This window comes from Mercurialis annua, linkage group LG4 (assembly GCF_937616625.2).
Source record: "Mercurialis annua linkage group LG4, ddMerAnnu1.2, whole genome shotgun sequence".
Classification (NCBI taxonomy): domain Eukaryota; kingdom Viridiplantae; phylum Streptophyta; class Magnoliopsida; order Malpighiales; family Euphorbiaceae; genus Mercurialis; species Mercurialis annua.
Window position 1 is genome coordinate 13,725,535 of NC_065573.1, and position 17,267 is coordinate 13,742,801.

General features: G+C 36.3%; 1 protein-coding gene and 1 pseudogene across 1 annotated transcript; one reads left to right on the forward strand and one right to left on the reverse strand.

Annotated features, from left to right (window-relative positions):
• The first annotated feature begins 1,063 nt into the window (after window positions 1-1,063).
• LOC126678306 (benzyl alcohol O-benzoyltransferase-like) lies at window positions 1,064-3,498 on the forward strand (annotated as a pseudogene).
• A 10,667-nt stretch (window positions 3,499-14,165) lies between these two features.
• On the reverse strand, window positions 14,166-16,134 carry LOC126678307 (uncharacterized). The gene is made up of 3 exons (XM_050373209.1): window positions 15,940-16,134; window positions 14,870-15,793; window positions 14,166-14,351 (listed from the first exon to the last, which is right to left on the reverse strand). The coding sequence occupies exons 1-3, from the start codon at window positions 16,132-16,134 to the stop codon at window positions 14,166-14,168; spliced, it is 1,305 nt and encodes a 434-aa protein (XP_050229166.1).
• Between the last annotated feature and the right edge of the window lie 1,133 nt (window positions 16,135-17,267).

Consider the following 17,267-nt stretch of genomic DNA (forward strand, 5'->3'; position numbering starts at 1 on the left):
TAAAAATGAGATAAAGTGATATTTATAGGTGTCACAAAAGAGGAAACAAAAGACACCCACTAAAAGAGTGTTGGGCCAAAAATGAAGTGAGCCTTGAGTTTTGTCCTTGCTTGAAATTCAAATTCTGAGCCTATTTTCATAGGGCTCGATCAAGCCATCCACTTATCGGTGAGGGCTCGATCGAGCCTTGTACCTTGAGAGATTCCCTGGAGTGTTTTCTTCTTGGGGCTCGATCGAGCCCCTCTTCATAAGTGAAGGGCTCGATCGAGCCGTTCCTTTATTTCCCCAAAGATCGCTCATTTCTTTGCTTTTCGACTCGCTTCTTTTTCGATACTTGAATTCTTCCTTCTTTAAGCCCAAAATACTTCGTATTTCTTCGTTATCCCTGAAATGCTAACACATACAATAAGCACATAAACACGGGGAAAAATCATATCAAAGTATAAAAAAAGCATGCGAAATTGACTCTTAAACATAGGTGTAAAATGCACCTATCATGCCAGACTAGCTTTTACTCTCGTCGAGCCAAAAGAACTCGACGAAGGCACCTGCACAGAGAGGGGTTATGGCAGTTAGTGTTGATCCTGCAATGGAGGCTTTGAAATCGAAGACTGCAGCATTGCAAGCTCAAGTGGAGTTTCTTAGTAGGCAAGCTGCAGTAACCACCATCAACAATGTGGCTGCAATTCAGAGTAATTGTGAGGTATGTGGGGAGCATGGTCATATGTCGAATGAATTCTATGTATGGTCTCAGCCTATCAGTGAGCAAGTCAATTTTGTGGGAGGGCAGAGACCATAAAATGATCCATACGCTGTCCTTTATAACACAGGATGGAGGAATCACCAGAATTTCTCATGGATGGATAATGGGGGAAATGCCAACAATCAGGGGAGTCCGAACTTTCAGGGAGGACAGAGGCCACAAAAAAATCAGGGCAACTTCCAGAATCATGGGAACTTCCTGAATCAGGAGAATTTTTAACATCATAATAATAGGCCACATCATCCATCTGTCTTCAAGCAGAGAGAGCAGAAAGAGTCTCTCCATAGCAAGTTTGATAAAATGATGGAGATGATGATGAAGAAGGATGCTAAGACGCAACAAACATTGAGGAATCATGCTGCCACTATCCACAATCTTGAGTTGCATAATCAACAGATGGCCCAAGCATTGCAGACTCGAAATCAAAGGGGTTTACCATCCACTACTGAGGCAAATCCAAGAGAGCAAGTCAAAGCGATTACACTGAGGAGTTCAAAAGTGTTGCCTGAATCTCATGTAGACAAGGTTGTAGTAGAGGCAGAGAAGGAGGAGTGTGAGGGTGGTTCCGCTTAGTTACAAGTTTCAAAACCATATACTCCACCTCCACCATATGTTCTTCCATTTGCTGGAAGACTTAGAGAAGGGCCTCACTGCAAGCTAATGGTGGAATGCACCGGTGAAGGAGCGTTGTTTATTGAGGCTGATGCTGACTTTGATCTTCAACACTATGGCAATGTACTTCAACCTCCGTTTCACTTCTTAGACGAGTTTCTGTTTGATGTACCTGGTTCGGATGGAGTCGTAAACTGCCCTTTGCTCAATATTTAGGTATTTCTTCTTGCTCTTCTACTAATTTAATTTATTAGATATATATTTGACAGAACTGTTATAATATTTGTGGTTGTGGTAACCAATTGGCAGGTGACACGCCTCAAATGCGGTGGTTTCATTTTAGTCTTTAAGTTTCATCACATAATGAGTGATGGTGCTGGCATAGTTCAATTCATGAGAGCAGCTGGTGAATTAGCCTGCGAAAAACGTTTCCCTTCTATACTTCCAGTATGGGAAAGACAATTTCTTAGTGCGAGGAATCCCCCCCATGAGTACAGGCATACATAGAGAATATGATGATTTTAGCACAGCAATTCCATTTCCACTTGATGACTTAGTTCATCAAGCATTCTTTTTTGGAGCCACTGAAATAACCACACTTCGAAGCTATACCCCTCCCCATTTTCGTGGTTACACTACTCTCGATATTCTAACAGCATGCCTTTGGAAATGTCGAACTATTGCACTTCAACCGGATCCAGCACTGGAAATGCGATTGGTAATTCCTCATAATTTACGCAAAAAATTTAGTCCTGATTTAATACCAAAAGGATATTATGGCAATGCAATTGCGCTACCAACATCAGTCGCAGCTGCTGAAGAACTCATAAAAAGTTCCATAGGGTATGCATTAGAATTAATAAGAAAGGCTAAAGCAGACGTAACAAAAGAATATGTGCAATCAGGAGTTGATACGCTAGTGATTAAGGGTCGACCTAATTTTTCAGCAGAGTGGTCATACCTGATATCAGATTTTAGACATTTGGGATTTAGAGAGGTAGATTTTGGATGGGGCAAAGCTTTATATGGCAGTCCTGCTAAGGCCATTTCTATCTTGAAAAGCTATTGCGTACCGTATGAGAATGAGAAAGGAGAAAATGGATTTGTTGTGCTAGTATGCTTGCCAGCCCGAGCAATGGAAAGATTTGCCGAGGAATTACAAACTTTGTTGCGGACTGTTAAGCCAATTAATAATGACGTACAATAGACTGCCACCGCCAATAATAAATTCTGCTTTTTGAATATGTGGAAATTAAGGTCAAACAAATGATCTTTGAGTGCAAGTTCTTCTATATTATTGTCTGCATTCATTTGAATGTCGTGTTTTTTCATAATCGCCTTTTCATTAATAAACTACTACTCCCAGTTATTTGTTAAAGTCTGTTCTATGAATATGTTGAAATTAAGTTCAAATGTATGAGCTTTCTGCTTTGAATGAAAGTTTTTGTTGTCTGAAGTCATTTGAATGTCATGTTTTTTCACGATTGCCTTACCATTAATTCTTTGCTATTTTTTTAGGCCTAATTACTTAAAAACCCCTATCTTGTAACATTTTTTTATTAATACCCCGACTTAGGAAAAAATTCATTTGTACCCTTTTTTTGATTTTTTGTTTTCAACTGTACCCCAAATTTTATTTTTTGACAATTTAATTAGTTAATGGATGAATACATTTAAAATAATTAAATAGAAGGGTTATATCATCTTTTTTCCTGTTTGAAAAAATACAAATAAGTCCTTAAACTTTAAAAATGTTTAAATAAATCCAAAAGATTAATAATATTTAAATTTTTTATTAAAAAACTAAATAAATTAAAAAATATTTCCGACAAACCACCGCACTCTTCCAATTTATACACCGCTACGGTTTTTTTATAAAGAAATTAATTTTTTTTATTTTTTTCCGGGTCCCTCGAAAGGAGGAGAACACCCGCTCCTCCTCCATGGAGGAGGAGCACAGATCTGCTCCTCCTTCACATGGAAGGAGGAGCGATCTGCTCTTCCTTGACAGCAAGGAGCAGGAGAGCGATTTGCTCCTCCTTGCTGTCAAGGAGGAGCAGATCTGTGTGGAGGAGGAGCAGCGGGCTCCTCCTCCAGACGGAGAATCCGATTATTTTTTTTAAAAAACAAATTACATAATTTTACGGTTTTGTTTTTAAAAATTATTCATAGTTAATATAAATTAAATAATTATTATAAGTTTAATTTTATAAAGAAGAAGGTATTTTTGTACTATTAATAAAATTAAAATCTAATTAAAATATATGTTAAAACATGAAGGACTATTTTAAACTTTTTTCTTAATAAGAAAAGTTCAATTTAGTGCTTTAGGGTAGAGTTGAAAATGAAAAATCAAAAAAAGGGTACAAAAGAATATTTTTCCTAGGTCGGGGTATGAATAAAAAAATGTTATAAGGTGGGGTTTTTTAAGTAGTTAGGCGTTTTTTTAATTCAAATTTAATATATTGTCATATCTTTAACTCTTTATAATATTGAACCAATACATAAATAATCCGAATAATTAAAAAAAACATCAAACTCTGTATTTTATTAAATAAAATAGCATCAAGAACCTAATTGAAAAAAAATGTTTTCTTTCTCCTCTCTCTCTCTCGGCGCAAGATAGCTTTGCTGCTATCGTACGCCGTTTTCAATGGCAAAGAAGAAGGGGAAGAAGACAACAAGCACAGCTCAGGGAAAGAGTAATAAAGATGATAATCGTTCAAATGACAAAGGAATCGTTGAAGAAGAAATAGTTTATAATGAAGTTATAAATGAAGAAATTAAAGAAAATACAAAGAGTGAAGTTGTAGTTCAACAGAACACTGAAGGTGAAGATGAGATTCAAGAGAGTAAAAGTGATGATAAAAAGAAATGGGCCGATCTGTTAAGAACTAATAGAAGCAAGGATCCAGGAAGCCAGTTGAAATACATCCCTCCCCTTATAAGTTCGGCATTAGGGTTGCAAAAGTTTGCGAAGAAGATGCTTTAGAGGAAGAAGAGAGATGGAGTTTTGCTTTATTAGGCCGTGTTTATGGTCTTAAGCCGAGGTTCTACAAACTTCAAAACTTATTTAAGAATCGATGGGGCAAAATAGGTTTGATAGATTTCCACCAAATCAAACCTAATCTGTTCGCGTTTATTTTCGAAACTGAGGAAGGAAAGTTGAAAGCTATGGCTGATGGGCCAATAACCTTTGATAGACACCTTCTGATCCTACAGAAATGGAAGAGGAGAATGTCGTTTGATCTAGCTGAACTGGCCTCAGTTCCTGTAAGGGTAAAGTTTCCTCTTCTTCCATGGGAGTTCTGGGGTTCCAATACTCTAAGTTCTATAGCTAGCACATTAGGGAAACCTATGTTTGCGGACAGATGTACTAGAGACAGAACAAGGTTTGCATATGCTAGAGTTCTGGTAGATATGAGATTAGATGGTATTTTTCATGATTCAGTTTTAATTGAAGATGATGATGGTAACCAACATATTCAGTATTTAGAATATGAGTGGAAACCCATATTATGTGAAGTCTGCAAAAAGATTGGGCATAGGAATTGTGAACAAAAGGATATAAGGATGGAAAAATCTAACAAGGAAGCTATCCAAGAAACTGATAAAGGCCAAGACCCTGCTCCTGGAAAAATTGATAAAGTCTAAGACTTTGTTCTTGAAAATCAGACTATTGTTCCTAAGAAGGTATAATGGTCTTGAAGAGACAGGGGAGAGAAGTAAGGACAATAGTGGGAAAGTTATAGCAGAAAGCAATATATCAAATCCTAAAGAAAGTCATGATGATGGGTTCCAGTTGGAAACCAACAGGAAGCAAAAGAGAATTGTGGTCATGGAAAAAGCTGATGGCAGATTGATTACCAAACCTGTAGGTATTATTTTTAAAACTCCTGCTGTTATGAAAGAAGCTACTGATAAAGTCCCTTCCAAAACGCTAATTAATCCTTTGGATAGAGGAAAATGATGCATCTCTGGAATATCAGGGCGATGAATGACCCCCTGAAGCAAGCTAAAGTTAGCCACATGCTTGCTAAAAAGAATATTACTGTGGCTAGTATTTTAGAAACTAGAGTTAGACCTATTAATAAAGATAAGGTTTAGAAGAACTTAGAGTTAAATAGGTGAAATTTAATGGAGAACTATAACTATTCTGATCTGGGTAAAATCTGGATTTTGTATGACTCTAGTAAAATGAAAGTCTCTCTTCTTTACTCTAGTGAGCAAATGATTCATTATAAGGTTGATATTGATAGTCATAGATTCCTGTGGACTGCTGTTCATGGGGGTAATCCGATTACTGATAAAAAAGAAATTATGGAGAAGAATCAATGAGTTGTCTAAAGATATTGAGATCCCTTGGATTATTCAAGGAGATTTTAATGATGTGCTTAATAATAATGATAGAGTAGGAGGAAATTTACTTGCTAAAGATCACTTTGCTGAGCTCCAAGATTGTGTTACTCACTCTGGTCTAGTGGAAATGAGAAGTATAGGCTGTTTTTATACCTGGACCAATAATTAACCAGCTTGATGACAAAAGAATACGGAGTAGACTTTACAGGGCTTTTATAAATGGAGAGTTCAATGAGATGTTCCAGAATGCTTACTTTGAAGCTTTACCAAGTGGTGTATCTGATCATAGCCCTTTGGTGACCTACTTGAGTAGTGATAATATGGAAGTGAGGAAGACTTTCAGATTCTATAACTTCTGAACTCTACATCCTGAATTCAGAAACATAGTTGATGAGGAGTGGATAAAAGAGTATAATGGCTTCATAATGTATTAAATTGTTCAAAAACTCAAAGCTATCAAAGGCAGACTGAGGAAGTTAAACAAGACTGCTTTCTCAAATATTTCTCAAAGGGTTAAAAATATGAGAGATCTTATAAAGAATTCCCAAAAGACCCTGCAAAGGGATCCATGGGATTATAATCTTCTTGAAGAGGAGAGAGCCTTAGTTATCAACCTGAAGTATCTCCTGAAATATGAAGAAAGTTTTTTCAACAAAAATCAAGAGTTCAGTGGCTTCAATTGGGGGATGCTAACACCAAGTTTTTTCACAATTCAGTTAAGCAGAAAAGGATAAAGAACAACATTTCTGTCCTGAGACATAGTGATGGCAGCATCATAAACTCCAAGGATGATATATATTCAAGCTAAAGTTATTAGCTTCTCTAAAAACCTTTTCAATGATAATATGAGAAGAGATCACATAGACACGGATGTATTCTGTCAGGAAGATATTTTAGCTGATAGTGATGGTGATGACCTGCTTAGGGGAGTTACTGAGAAGGAAGTGAAAGATGATGTGTACTCCATTGGCTCTGACAGAGCTGCTGGCCTTGATGGGTTTAATAGCCATTTCTACAAAGCTGCTTGAAGCATAATTAAAAGTGATATTATCAAAGCTGTCCAGGAGACTTTCAGCTCAGGTATTATTCTTAAACAAATTAATTCTACTGCGATTTCTGTCATTCCTAAAAATCCTAATGCAGACTCCCTAAATGACTTCAGACCGATTGCTTGTTGCAATGCTCTATTCAAAATTGTCTCAAAAAGTTCTTACCACTAGGATCAGCCCCTTTCTGAGTAAAATTATCTCTCATAACCAGTCTGCTTTCATTCCTAAAAGATCTATCTCCCATAACATTATGCTGGATCATGAGATTGTTAAACATTACCATAAAGATACTGGTCCACCTAGATATCTGTTAAAAGTAGACGTAAGGAAGGCTTATGATTCCATTTCCTGTGACTATATTGAAGAAGTTTTGATTAGCTTGAACTTCCCTGGGAAAACTATTAAGTTAATCATGAATTGCATCAAAACTGCAAGATTTTATGTGTATTTCAATGGTAAAACAGGTGACTATTTCACCTCTCACAAAGGGCTTAGGCAAGGAGACCCTATTTTCCCTATCATTTTTGTCATTTATATGGAATATCTCTCTAGAACTCTTAAAAAGACTAGTCCCACCTTAGCTTCCATCAAGGGTGTAGTAAACTTAAGCTTAACCACTTAATGGTTGCTAATGATTTGATGCTGTTTTGCCATGGAAATATGGAGTCTGTGAACTTTCTCATTGATATGTTGCATAGATTCAAGAATATCTCTAGTCTCCATGTCAACACAAATAAGAGTCAGATCTTTTTTTGCAATGTTAGAGACAATATTAAGTTGAATATTTGCAGCAGTTTGGGATTTAGTGAAGGGAAGCTTCCTCTCAGATATTTGGGAATTCCCCTTATCTCCTCCAGGCTCTCTAAGGATGAATGTAGTGGTATAGTCCAAAAGATCACAAGCAGAATCAATTCTTGGACTACCATATTCCTGTCTTAAAATGGAAAAGTCCAACTAATTCAGTCGGTTCTCATGAGTATGAATATATTCTGGGCATCTATTATGATTTTGCCTAAATTTATTATGAATGATATTCAAAAAATCTATTCTAGATTTTTGTGGAATGGTAGTATAGAGGGGAAAACAAAAGCTATGGTTTTCTGGAATAACATAAGCAGACTTAGAAGTGAAGGGGGTCTCAACTTGAAGAATATTAGTACTTGGAACAAAGCTGCTACTATAAAGCATGTTTGGCACATCATTAGTTATCCTAACTCTCTATGGGCTAACTGGATCACTTGCAACAAAGTCAAAAACAACAGTTATTGGAGGGGCAAAGCAAAACAGTACCAATAATTTGATTTGAAGAGGGCTTCTAAATGTTAGGAAAGAGGTTAATCAGCTTGTTGAGTACAAGTTGGGGAATGGAAAAAAATCATTTTCTGGAATGACCATTGGATTGATGATGGCTCAATGCTTGAGAAGTTCCCTAGAGCCAAAATGAAAGATAATGATATCCACAAGAATGTTAAAGTTGCTGACTTATGGAGGAACAATAGATGGGACTTTCCTGATCCTTTTGATTAAGAAACTGATGATGCCTGGAAGTTTATAAAAAACGATTATAAAGTCCAGAATGATTTGGAGGAAAATTTTGTTTGGAGTGTGGAGAAGAACTATAAATTCTCAATCAATCAGGCATGGATGAAGCTTAGAGCTAATTATCTTATGGTGAATTGGTACAAAGTGGTCTGGGGTAGAAATTCCATTCTGTTGAGAAAAATGCTGCAAGTGCACAGTGTCAACTAGTAATACAGAATAAGAAGTCCGGATATCGTACCCACAAGGAAAGAAACTAAATACACTCAATTAAGATACTCAATTTGGATAGCTAAAAGGATAATTTAGCTGCAGTGATTTAAATTAACAAAACTGATTTAAACAAATATAATTTAGAATAAATTTAAGCTTTTAATAAAAATGGATTTAAACGATAATGTGGAAGATCAGGGATTATTAATTTTCTTTATGCAATTAATCTCATGGGATATAGATTATGTTGTCAAATTATGGTTCAGGCTAGTCTAATGAATGAATTAAAACATAGGGCAATGAATGACTTGATCAGATAAATTCAAGCATTATGAGCATTAATCTACACACAATTTTAACAACAATTTATAATCCCAATATGATTAAATATACATAAGTCCAATTAATAATCCCCGAAAATGGGTTTAGTTACTCATATCTAAAGGAATTTCAACAATAAAATATATAGAATTCATGATTAACAAGAACACAACAGTAATTGATCTCTCAATGATTATTGTACCTTAACTCAGGAATCCCGATATGTTTTGTGTAATAATTCCAAATGATACAGTAGAAAAGATAAACAAAACACTAGAATAAACTATCTCTAATGGCTTTGTCTATGAACCAAGATATAAGCTACAAAAATGTGTGATCTAAAAGATGTGTTTTCTTTACACAAATGCAAGCTATTAATAGAGTTGCTAGGAGTGGAGCTCAAGTCCATAATCTCTCTTCTCTTCATGGAATTTGAGTGATAATCAAGCTTTGTATCTCTTCTTTCCATCAAGAGTGGAGTGATGAGCAACTCCTTCCATAATCATCTTGAGTGAATCATGGTTTCAATTATTTCATTTCCAAAGAGAGTTTGATTCACTATCATCTTGATATCTTATTTGAGTGATGATCAAGTTCTTCCATAATGAGCTTGAGTGTATCGAGGTTGACTTATCGCATTTCCAAAAGAAGTTTAAGTGTATCAAAGTTGACTTATCTCATTTCCAAAAGCGGATTGATCTAAGTCAACATTGATTTCTTCTTCCTTAATGAACTTTTGTCAACACTTCTTTCTTTGAGTGCAAGTCAAGGAAGATTTTTTTGAGTGTGAACCAAATATATGTTGCTTATGGAAGGTCTATGACTGCATTTGCCAAAAATTCACATGCCATTTCCCATTTTATCGGATTTTTCATCTGAAACCAGAAATCATCCGGCCCTTGGCCGGCCCGGAAGACGTGGGGCGGCCAAGGGCCGGCTGAACTTCTGCGCAACACTTTTCCAGGTGAACAAACCTCAAAACCTCATAACTCCTTGTAGACACGTCGGAATGAGCTGGTTCATAATTCTACGGAAAGCTTAAGATGTCGACGTTATTTCTTGTGAAGAACACAAATACAATTGAGCTCTCTAGATGATCCAAAGCTTTCAATCAATGCAGCGGGGTCAGATTCACAAGTATGTATATTTGCTCTTGGCGTCTATTTTCATCAGATCTTCACACCATATTCTAATATAATCCAATTATGGTCCCAAAAGGCTTCCAAATGGGTTAGGACTCATGAAATATGCCGACATGGTTCCGATTTGACATGGGGCTTGGTTGGCTTTCTTTAAATTGACCCGAATCCTTCTGGCTCTAACTATTTTTGAATTTTGACTCTGTTTTATTCATAAATACTCCAGAAATATTAAATATTTACATTTTTCATAAAAATTACAAAACAAGTAAAACTAACTAAATAAGCTTATATTTTACACAATAAAGTACTAAGATATAGTAAATAAATGACCTGAAAATTACGTAAAATATAAGCTTATCAAACCTCCTCACACTAAAACCTTGCTTGTCCTCAAGCAAGAGTATGATTATTTATGAACAAAAACTAACTACCTTAGCGGTTTTGAATAATTTTTTCTAACAATATTACTCCCGACTGATGAAGATCACAAATGCAATCGTCTAATGTCAACAACTAAAAGTGATGCAAACAAATGAGGAATGCAATTATAATGACTTATTCTGATGACATTGAGAATATTCTTGAATTGGTATCATGTTAGCTTAAGACAATCACAAGGTTACCATCATTTACGGGATATGCGATCAATTGGTCAAATAATAATGGACAAGTCATGGCATAGCATTCATACGCATCAAACATAAGCAAAGATTCTCACAAGATATTACTCTAACACTCAAGTGTTTCAGGTGTGAAAATGAAGCTCTCTAAACATGCAAATTTGCCATAGGCTTACTCTTACTCTGGGACTCCACTATTTTCGGTAAATGACAACTATTATGTGGAATTTGAATGGGTTGTAACTTGGTTACGGGTTAGGAGTAGGAGAATTTGGATAATTTTGGCTACAACTTGATTTGAAAAACAGCATTTTCTATGAAGTATGAAATAGTTAACTAGCTTGAAATGTTTCTCACAGGTGAACATTTCTTTCTTTTATTTGCCTTTGTTTCTTTATTTTCTTTTGCTATTTCTTGCTGATTTAATTTTTCTTTGTTATTCCTTGTTTATCTTGTTTCCTTTTTCTTTTTTTTTCAAGGCATTTATTTTCTTTTTAAATAATTGTTCACAGTTTCTTTTTTATCGTCGAGCTAAATTCACATTTCTTTTCTCAAATTAAGTTGACCAAGTGAAGTTGGGGTGTTAAAAGAGGTGAAGTGTGAAATGGTAAATGTTTGAAAATGTGGTCAAAATAAAAAAAAATGGTTAAGGCTCAAGGGGTGTAAGTTAAGGGCATAAAGGGTAGACTTTTGAAAGTGGTCTAAGAAATGGGGTAATCCTAATGCCATAGTCATTTATTTGTCGAAAATTCAGCCGTATAGTCTTGAACAGACACCGAGCAAGTTCTAGGACTTCTGTATGCAATCAACACTCACAAACAATTAATAAGGCTTAAAACGCTCAAAAGAGGGTGATGTTATGCCAAATACTTGACTCCTATGAAATCATGCCAATCATGCCCATGATTTTCAAAATTAACCAATTTAAACGCACATCATGCATCCGCATTAGGTGACTTTGATCATACTCAAGATTACCAACCAACCATCAAAATTCACTATAATCTCATCACAACATGTCATACAAATTATATTTCATTAGGCAAGCATCAATATTTAATTGTTTAAACTAGAAAATGCATTTAAGACATTCTTTGATCGGGAGATAATCATTGTTGACAAAATTTAAAAACTACGCCTAGAATATTAAAATGACAAGTAAAAAGTAAAAACAATACCCCTCCTCACACTATTTATTAATATAATCTAATCTAATTTATTAATTTTTATTATTTTCTTCTTTCCCCAGCCCCCCCCACATTAAAATAATGTATTGTCCACTATGTATGAGAAAGTGCAAGAAAAGAAGAATAAGAACAATAAAAAATTCTTCCCTTATTAGGATTGCAGCAAAATGCACCGCATAGAGATGCTATCCGTTCCTTCCCTTGGGATTGCCTCCCAAGCGCTTTTTTTATGGTCATTAGCTTGACCTTATATCAGCAGAGTCATGGAGGATCAACAAGAGCTACCCGTTCACGTCCTTGATCAATCAAGATTCTAGGGCATAGTTTGCACAATTTTCTAAGAACTTTGAAAATCTCTCCAAAAGCACTTTCTAGTTCCACCACTTCAGGATCTATGTCACTCCGGAGTTTGAATGGTCAACTCCACTTTGATACCATCTTACCTGCACAAGAACGCATTCGTGAACTGTTAATCATGACATACTCACCACCTTTGGACTGTTCTGAATGCACTGCTTCTTTGTGACCAGAAGCCATATCATATAGTTTCAATTTCCATCCAGCCCACTGCTTCAGTTTCTTCTTTTGTGACCTTCTAACAGATGAAGATGTCTGAGGTGCAACCTTGACGATATCACTTACTCTATATTCTTGCATATTGGTGAGCTTATTACTGATAATGATCGGTAAAGTACTGTCAGCTTCAATGAAGGCATATTGAAGATGTGCAGGTAAAGTCTTGAGCTCCACTTTTGGTGGCTTTTCTGAAGAAGGAGGAGTGATATGCTTGTTCTTGATCAATGGCTCAAGAACTGGCTCCTCATCAGACTGAGAAACCAATTGGGCGTTAGCACAAGTAGAAATATGCGTGTGCACAGGATCTTCCAATTCTGTTCTTTGTACAGCCATAGGACATTCGCATGTAACCTTGAGATTGTGCATGACATCTCCATCTTGATTCCTATCAAAGCTCAAGATGGAACTGTTCTCTTATAGCTGCTCTTGTACTAACTGTTGAGAAAAATGCTGCAAGTGCACAGTGTCAACTCGTAATATAGACTGTGAAGTCCAGATATCGTACCCACAAGGAAAGCAACTAAAATACACCAAATTAAGATACTCGATTTGGATAGCCAGAAGGATAATTTGGTTGAAGTGTTTTTAATTTCAATAAACTGAATTAAGCAGATTTAATTTAGAATAAAATTAAACTTTTAGTAAAAATGGATTTAAACAATTGTATGGAAGATCAGGGATTATTAATTTTGTTTATGCAATTAATCTCATTGGATATGGATTATGTTGTCAAATTATGGTTCAGGCTAGTCTAATGCATCTATAACTCTCTCACAAGCCGATATAGACAAAAACATACAAATAACCAATTAATAGGCATATTACTCACTCCCGTGTTATAATAAACCTAATCAAATGATTAAACGACATTTATTAAGCAAACCTAAAGAACACGTATTCATTAACTCACTCTCGTGTTATTAACTCTTACTTTGTTGATTAACTGATCTATTTTAATTAAGCTCTCTCAAGTCAGAATTAAAACATAAGGCAATGAATGAATTGATCATATACATTCTGGCATTATGAGCATTAATCAACATACAATTTTAACAACAATCCATAATCCCAATATGATTAAATATACATAAGTCCAATTAATGATCCCCGAAAGTGGGTTTAGCTACTCATATCTAAAGGAAATTCAACAATGACATATATAGAATTCATGATTAACAAGAACACAATAGTAATTGATCTCTCAATGATTGTTGTACCTCAACTTCAGAATCCCGATATGTTTTGTATAATAATCCCAATTGATAGAGTATATATGATAAACAAAACTCTAGAATAAACTATTTTTAATGGCTTTGTCTATGAACTAAGATGTAAACTACAAAATGTGTGATCTCTAAGATGTCTAAGATCAAAAAAGGATGTCTTTTCTCTACACAAATGCGAGCTATTTATAGAGTTGATAGGAGTGGAGCTCTAGTCAAGAATCCCTCTTCTCTTCATGGAATTTGAGTGATGATCAAGCTTTATATCTCTTCTTTCTATATAGAGCGGAGTAGGGAGCAAGTTCTTCCATAACCATCTTGAGTGAATCATGGTTCACTTATCTCATTTCCAAAGATAACTTGATTCAATATCATCTTGATATATTCTTTGAGTGATAATCAAGTTCTTCCATAATGAGTTTGAGAGGATCAAGGTTGACTTATCTCGTTTCCAAAAGAAGCTTTAGTGTATCAACATTGACTTATCTCATTTTCAAAAGAGGATTGATTTAAGTCAACATTGATTTCTTCTTCCATAATGAGCTTTGTTGTAATCAAATCTCATGTCTTTGAGTGCAAGCCAAGGAAGATCCCTTTTTGAGTGTGAATCAAAGATGTGTCGCTTATGAAAGGTCTATGAGTGCTCATCAAAACTTCTGGAACCTTCAAAAATGTACAAAACGCAACTTTTCCAGGCCTTAGCCGGCCCGGAATTCGTGGGCCGGCCTTTGTGCGACACTTTTTCAGCTGCACAAACCCGAACTTCAAAACATCATAACTCCTTGTAGACACGTCGGAATGAGATGATTCTTGATTCTACGGAAAGCTTAAGATGTCTAATTTATTTCTTGTGAAGAGCACAAAGATAATTGAGGTCTCTAAATCCTCCAAAACGTTCAATTATTGCAGTGGGGTCAGATTCACAAGTATGCATTTTTGCTCTTGGCGTCTGTTTTCATCATATCTTCGCACCACATTCTATTATGCTCCAATTATGGTCACCCAAGGCTTCCAAATGAGTTAAAACTCATGAAATATGCTGGCATGGTTCTGGTTTGGCTTGGAACTTGTCCCGAATCCTTCTGACTCTGACTATTTTTTGCATTTTTACTCTGTTTTATTCATAAATATTTCAAAAATATTAAATATTTACATATTTCATATAAAATAACAAACAAGTAAAATTAACTAAATTAGCGTATATTTTACATAATAAAGTACTAAGAGCTATTAAATAAATGGCCTAAATATAACGTAAAATATACACTTATCACTAACTCGTCCACCATGTCAATATGCATACATTTCTCTTCAGTATTGGGATGGCGTGTAATTTTCTTCATGTCAAAATCAACGCTCTCCTCCCCAATCATCAAAGTCAGTTTGCCATCATGTACATTAATAAGAGCTCTACCGGTGTTCATGAATGGTCGCCCCAAGATCATCGGGCAATACTTGTCGGCTGCATAGTCGAGGACAACAAAATCCACATGGAATATAAATTTGTTAACCTTAACCAGAACATCATCCACAATCCCATGTGGCTTCTTCAGAGAGTGATCTGCCAATTGTAACATCATTGGAGTAGCTTGTACCTGTTGATCACCAAACATACTGCGGAAAAGAGATAAGGGCATCAAATTGATACTAGCACCTAAATTGCATAGACAATTAATAGACTGCATGTTACCAATAGTACAAGGGATAGTAAAACTCCCTGGATCCCGAAGCTTTGTCGGGAAATTTCTCAGGATAATTGAGATGCAGTTCTTTGTCATGGGTACTGTACCATCCGCCTCCCAACTCCGTTTGTTGGTGATGATGTCTTTTAAAAACTTGACATTATGTGGCATTTCTCGTAATGCGTCAGCCAAACTGATGTTGATTTGCAGCTTCTTGAAAGTTTCTAAAAACTGATGAAACTTCCAAGTATCTTTCGGCTTCTTCAATCGCTGTGGGAATGGTATTTTCGGTATATAAGGAGGTAGTGGAGTAGGCTTAGTGACTACCTTTTCAGGTTCCTTTTCCTCACACTGCTCATTTTCTTCCTCTAATATAACCTTCTCTGCATGAGCTTCAGGCAAGACTTTTGAACTCCTTAGTGTTATCGCCTTGACTTGCTCTCTTGGATTTGCCTCAGTGGTGAATGGCAATCCTCCTTGATTTCGAATCTGTAGTGCTATAGCCATCTGTTGTATTTGCAATTCTTGGTTATGAATAGTAGCAGCATGGTTCTTGAGTGCTTGTTAAGTCTCTGCATCCTTCTTTAGGATTAACTCCATCATCTTATCAATTTTGTTGTGTAGAGACTCTCCATGTTATTTCTGCTGAAAACCAGGTGGATATTGTGGCCTATTTTTCTGTTGGTGAAAGTTTCCTTGACTCTGGAAGTTGCCCTGATTCTGTTGTGGTCTTTGTTCTCCTTGATAACTAGGACATGCCTGATTATGGATAGTACTTCTATTATCATTCCATGAGAAATTTGGGTGGATTCTCCACCCTGGATTGCATGTGTTGAAATATGGGTCATTTCCTTATCTGTGTCCACCCATATAGTTGACTTGCTCATTGAACGACTGTGGCATCACATAGCATTCACTCGCTGCATGGTTAGGATCTCCACAGACCTCACAGCTATTCTGAATTGCAGCCACACTATTAATGTTGGTTGATGTAGCTTGTCTTGTGAGAAAGTCTTGCAGTAATGACTTGACAGTCTCCACAACTGGGTCAGTATTAACTTCCATAACTCCTCTCTGAGCAGGTGCTTTGTCCCTCTCAGTTGGCCAAGAACAGCTGTTCACTACCAACTCATCTAACAACTCAAATGTTGTGGCAGTGCTCTTCCTCATTAATGACCCTCCTGCAGCTGTATCAATAATACTCATGGTCTGGTCATTTGATCCATTGTAGAAATTTTGGATCAAATTCTCTCGATTGATATGATGATGAGGAACTTTTCTCTGCATTTCCTTGTACCGCTCCCACGCGTCATACGCTGATTCCCCATCCAGTTGCTGATAAAGCATAATATCTCTTGTCAGCTTTGCGATCTTCGCCATGGGAAAGTACTTGTTCAAAAATGCCTTAGCCAAATCAGTCCATCTGTAAATACCCAATCTAGGCAGAGCATGGATCCAACTCTTTGCTATATCCCTTAGAGAAAATGGGAATAAGCGCAGCCAAACTTCATCTTCTGTCATGTTACTGAGCTTGAACGTACTGCACACCTCCAGAAAGTTAGAGAGGTGCGCATTTGGATCTTCATTCGATAGCCCATAAAACTGACAGCGGGCTTCTAACAACTGAATGATACCGGTCTTAGTCTCGTAATGGTTTGCCTGCACAGGATGTGCAAAGTAACCATGAGTAGTATTTCCTACACTCGGCTGAAAGACTTCCATCAATGTTGGTTGTCTTTACCTGTTGTTATTCTGTCCTTGCGGATCCTGCTGATTCTGTGGGACCACTCTATTATCCCTCACATTATTTAAGCCAGGCGGAATACCATCTTTCTCTGCCACATTAAGATTCTTTTGAGCTGATTTTCTGATGCTTTGCTCAAAAGTTGTGAGATCCGGTTGAAATGTTTCTAAAGGTAGACCTTTGCGACGTGTACTATGCATACACTACGAGAAGAGTACCTGTATCAACAAAAACAAC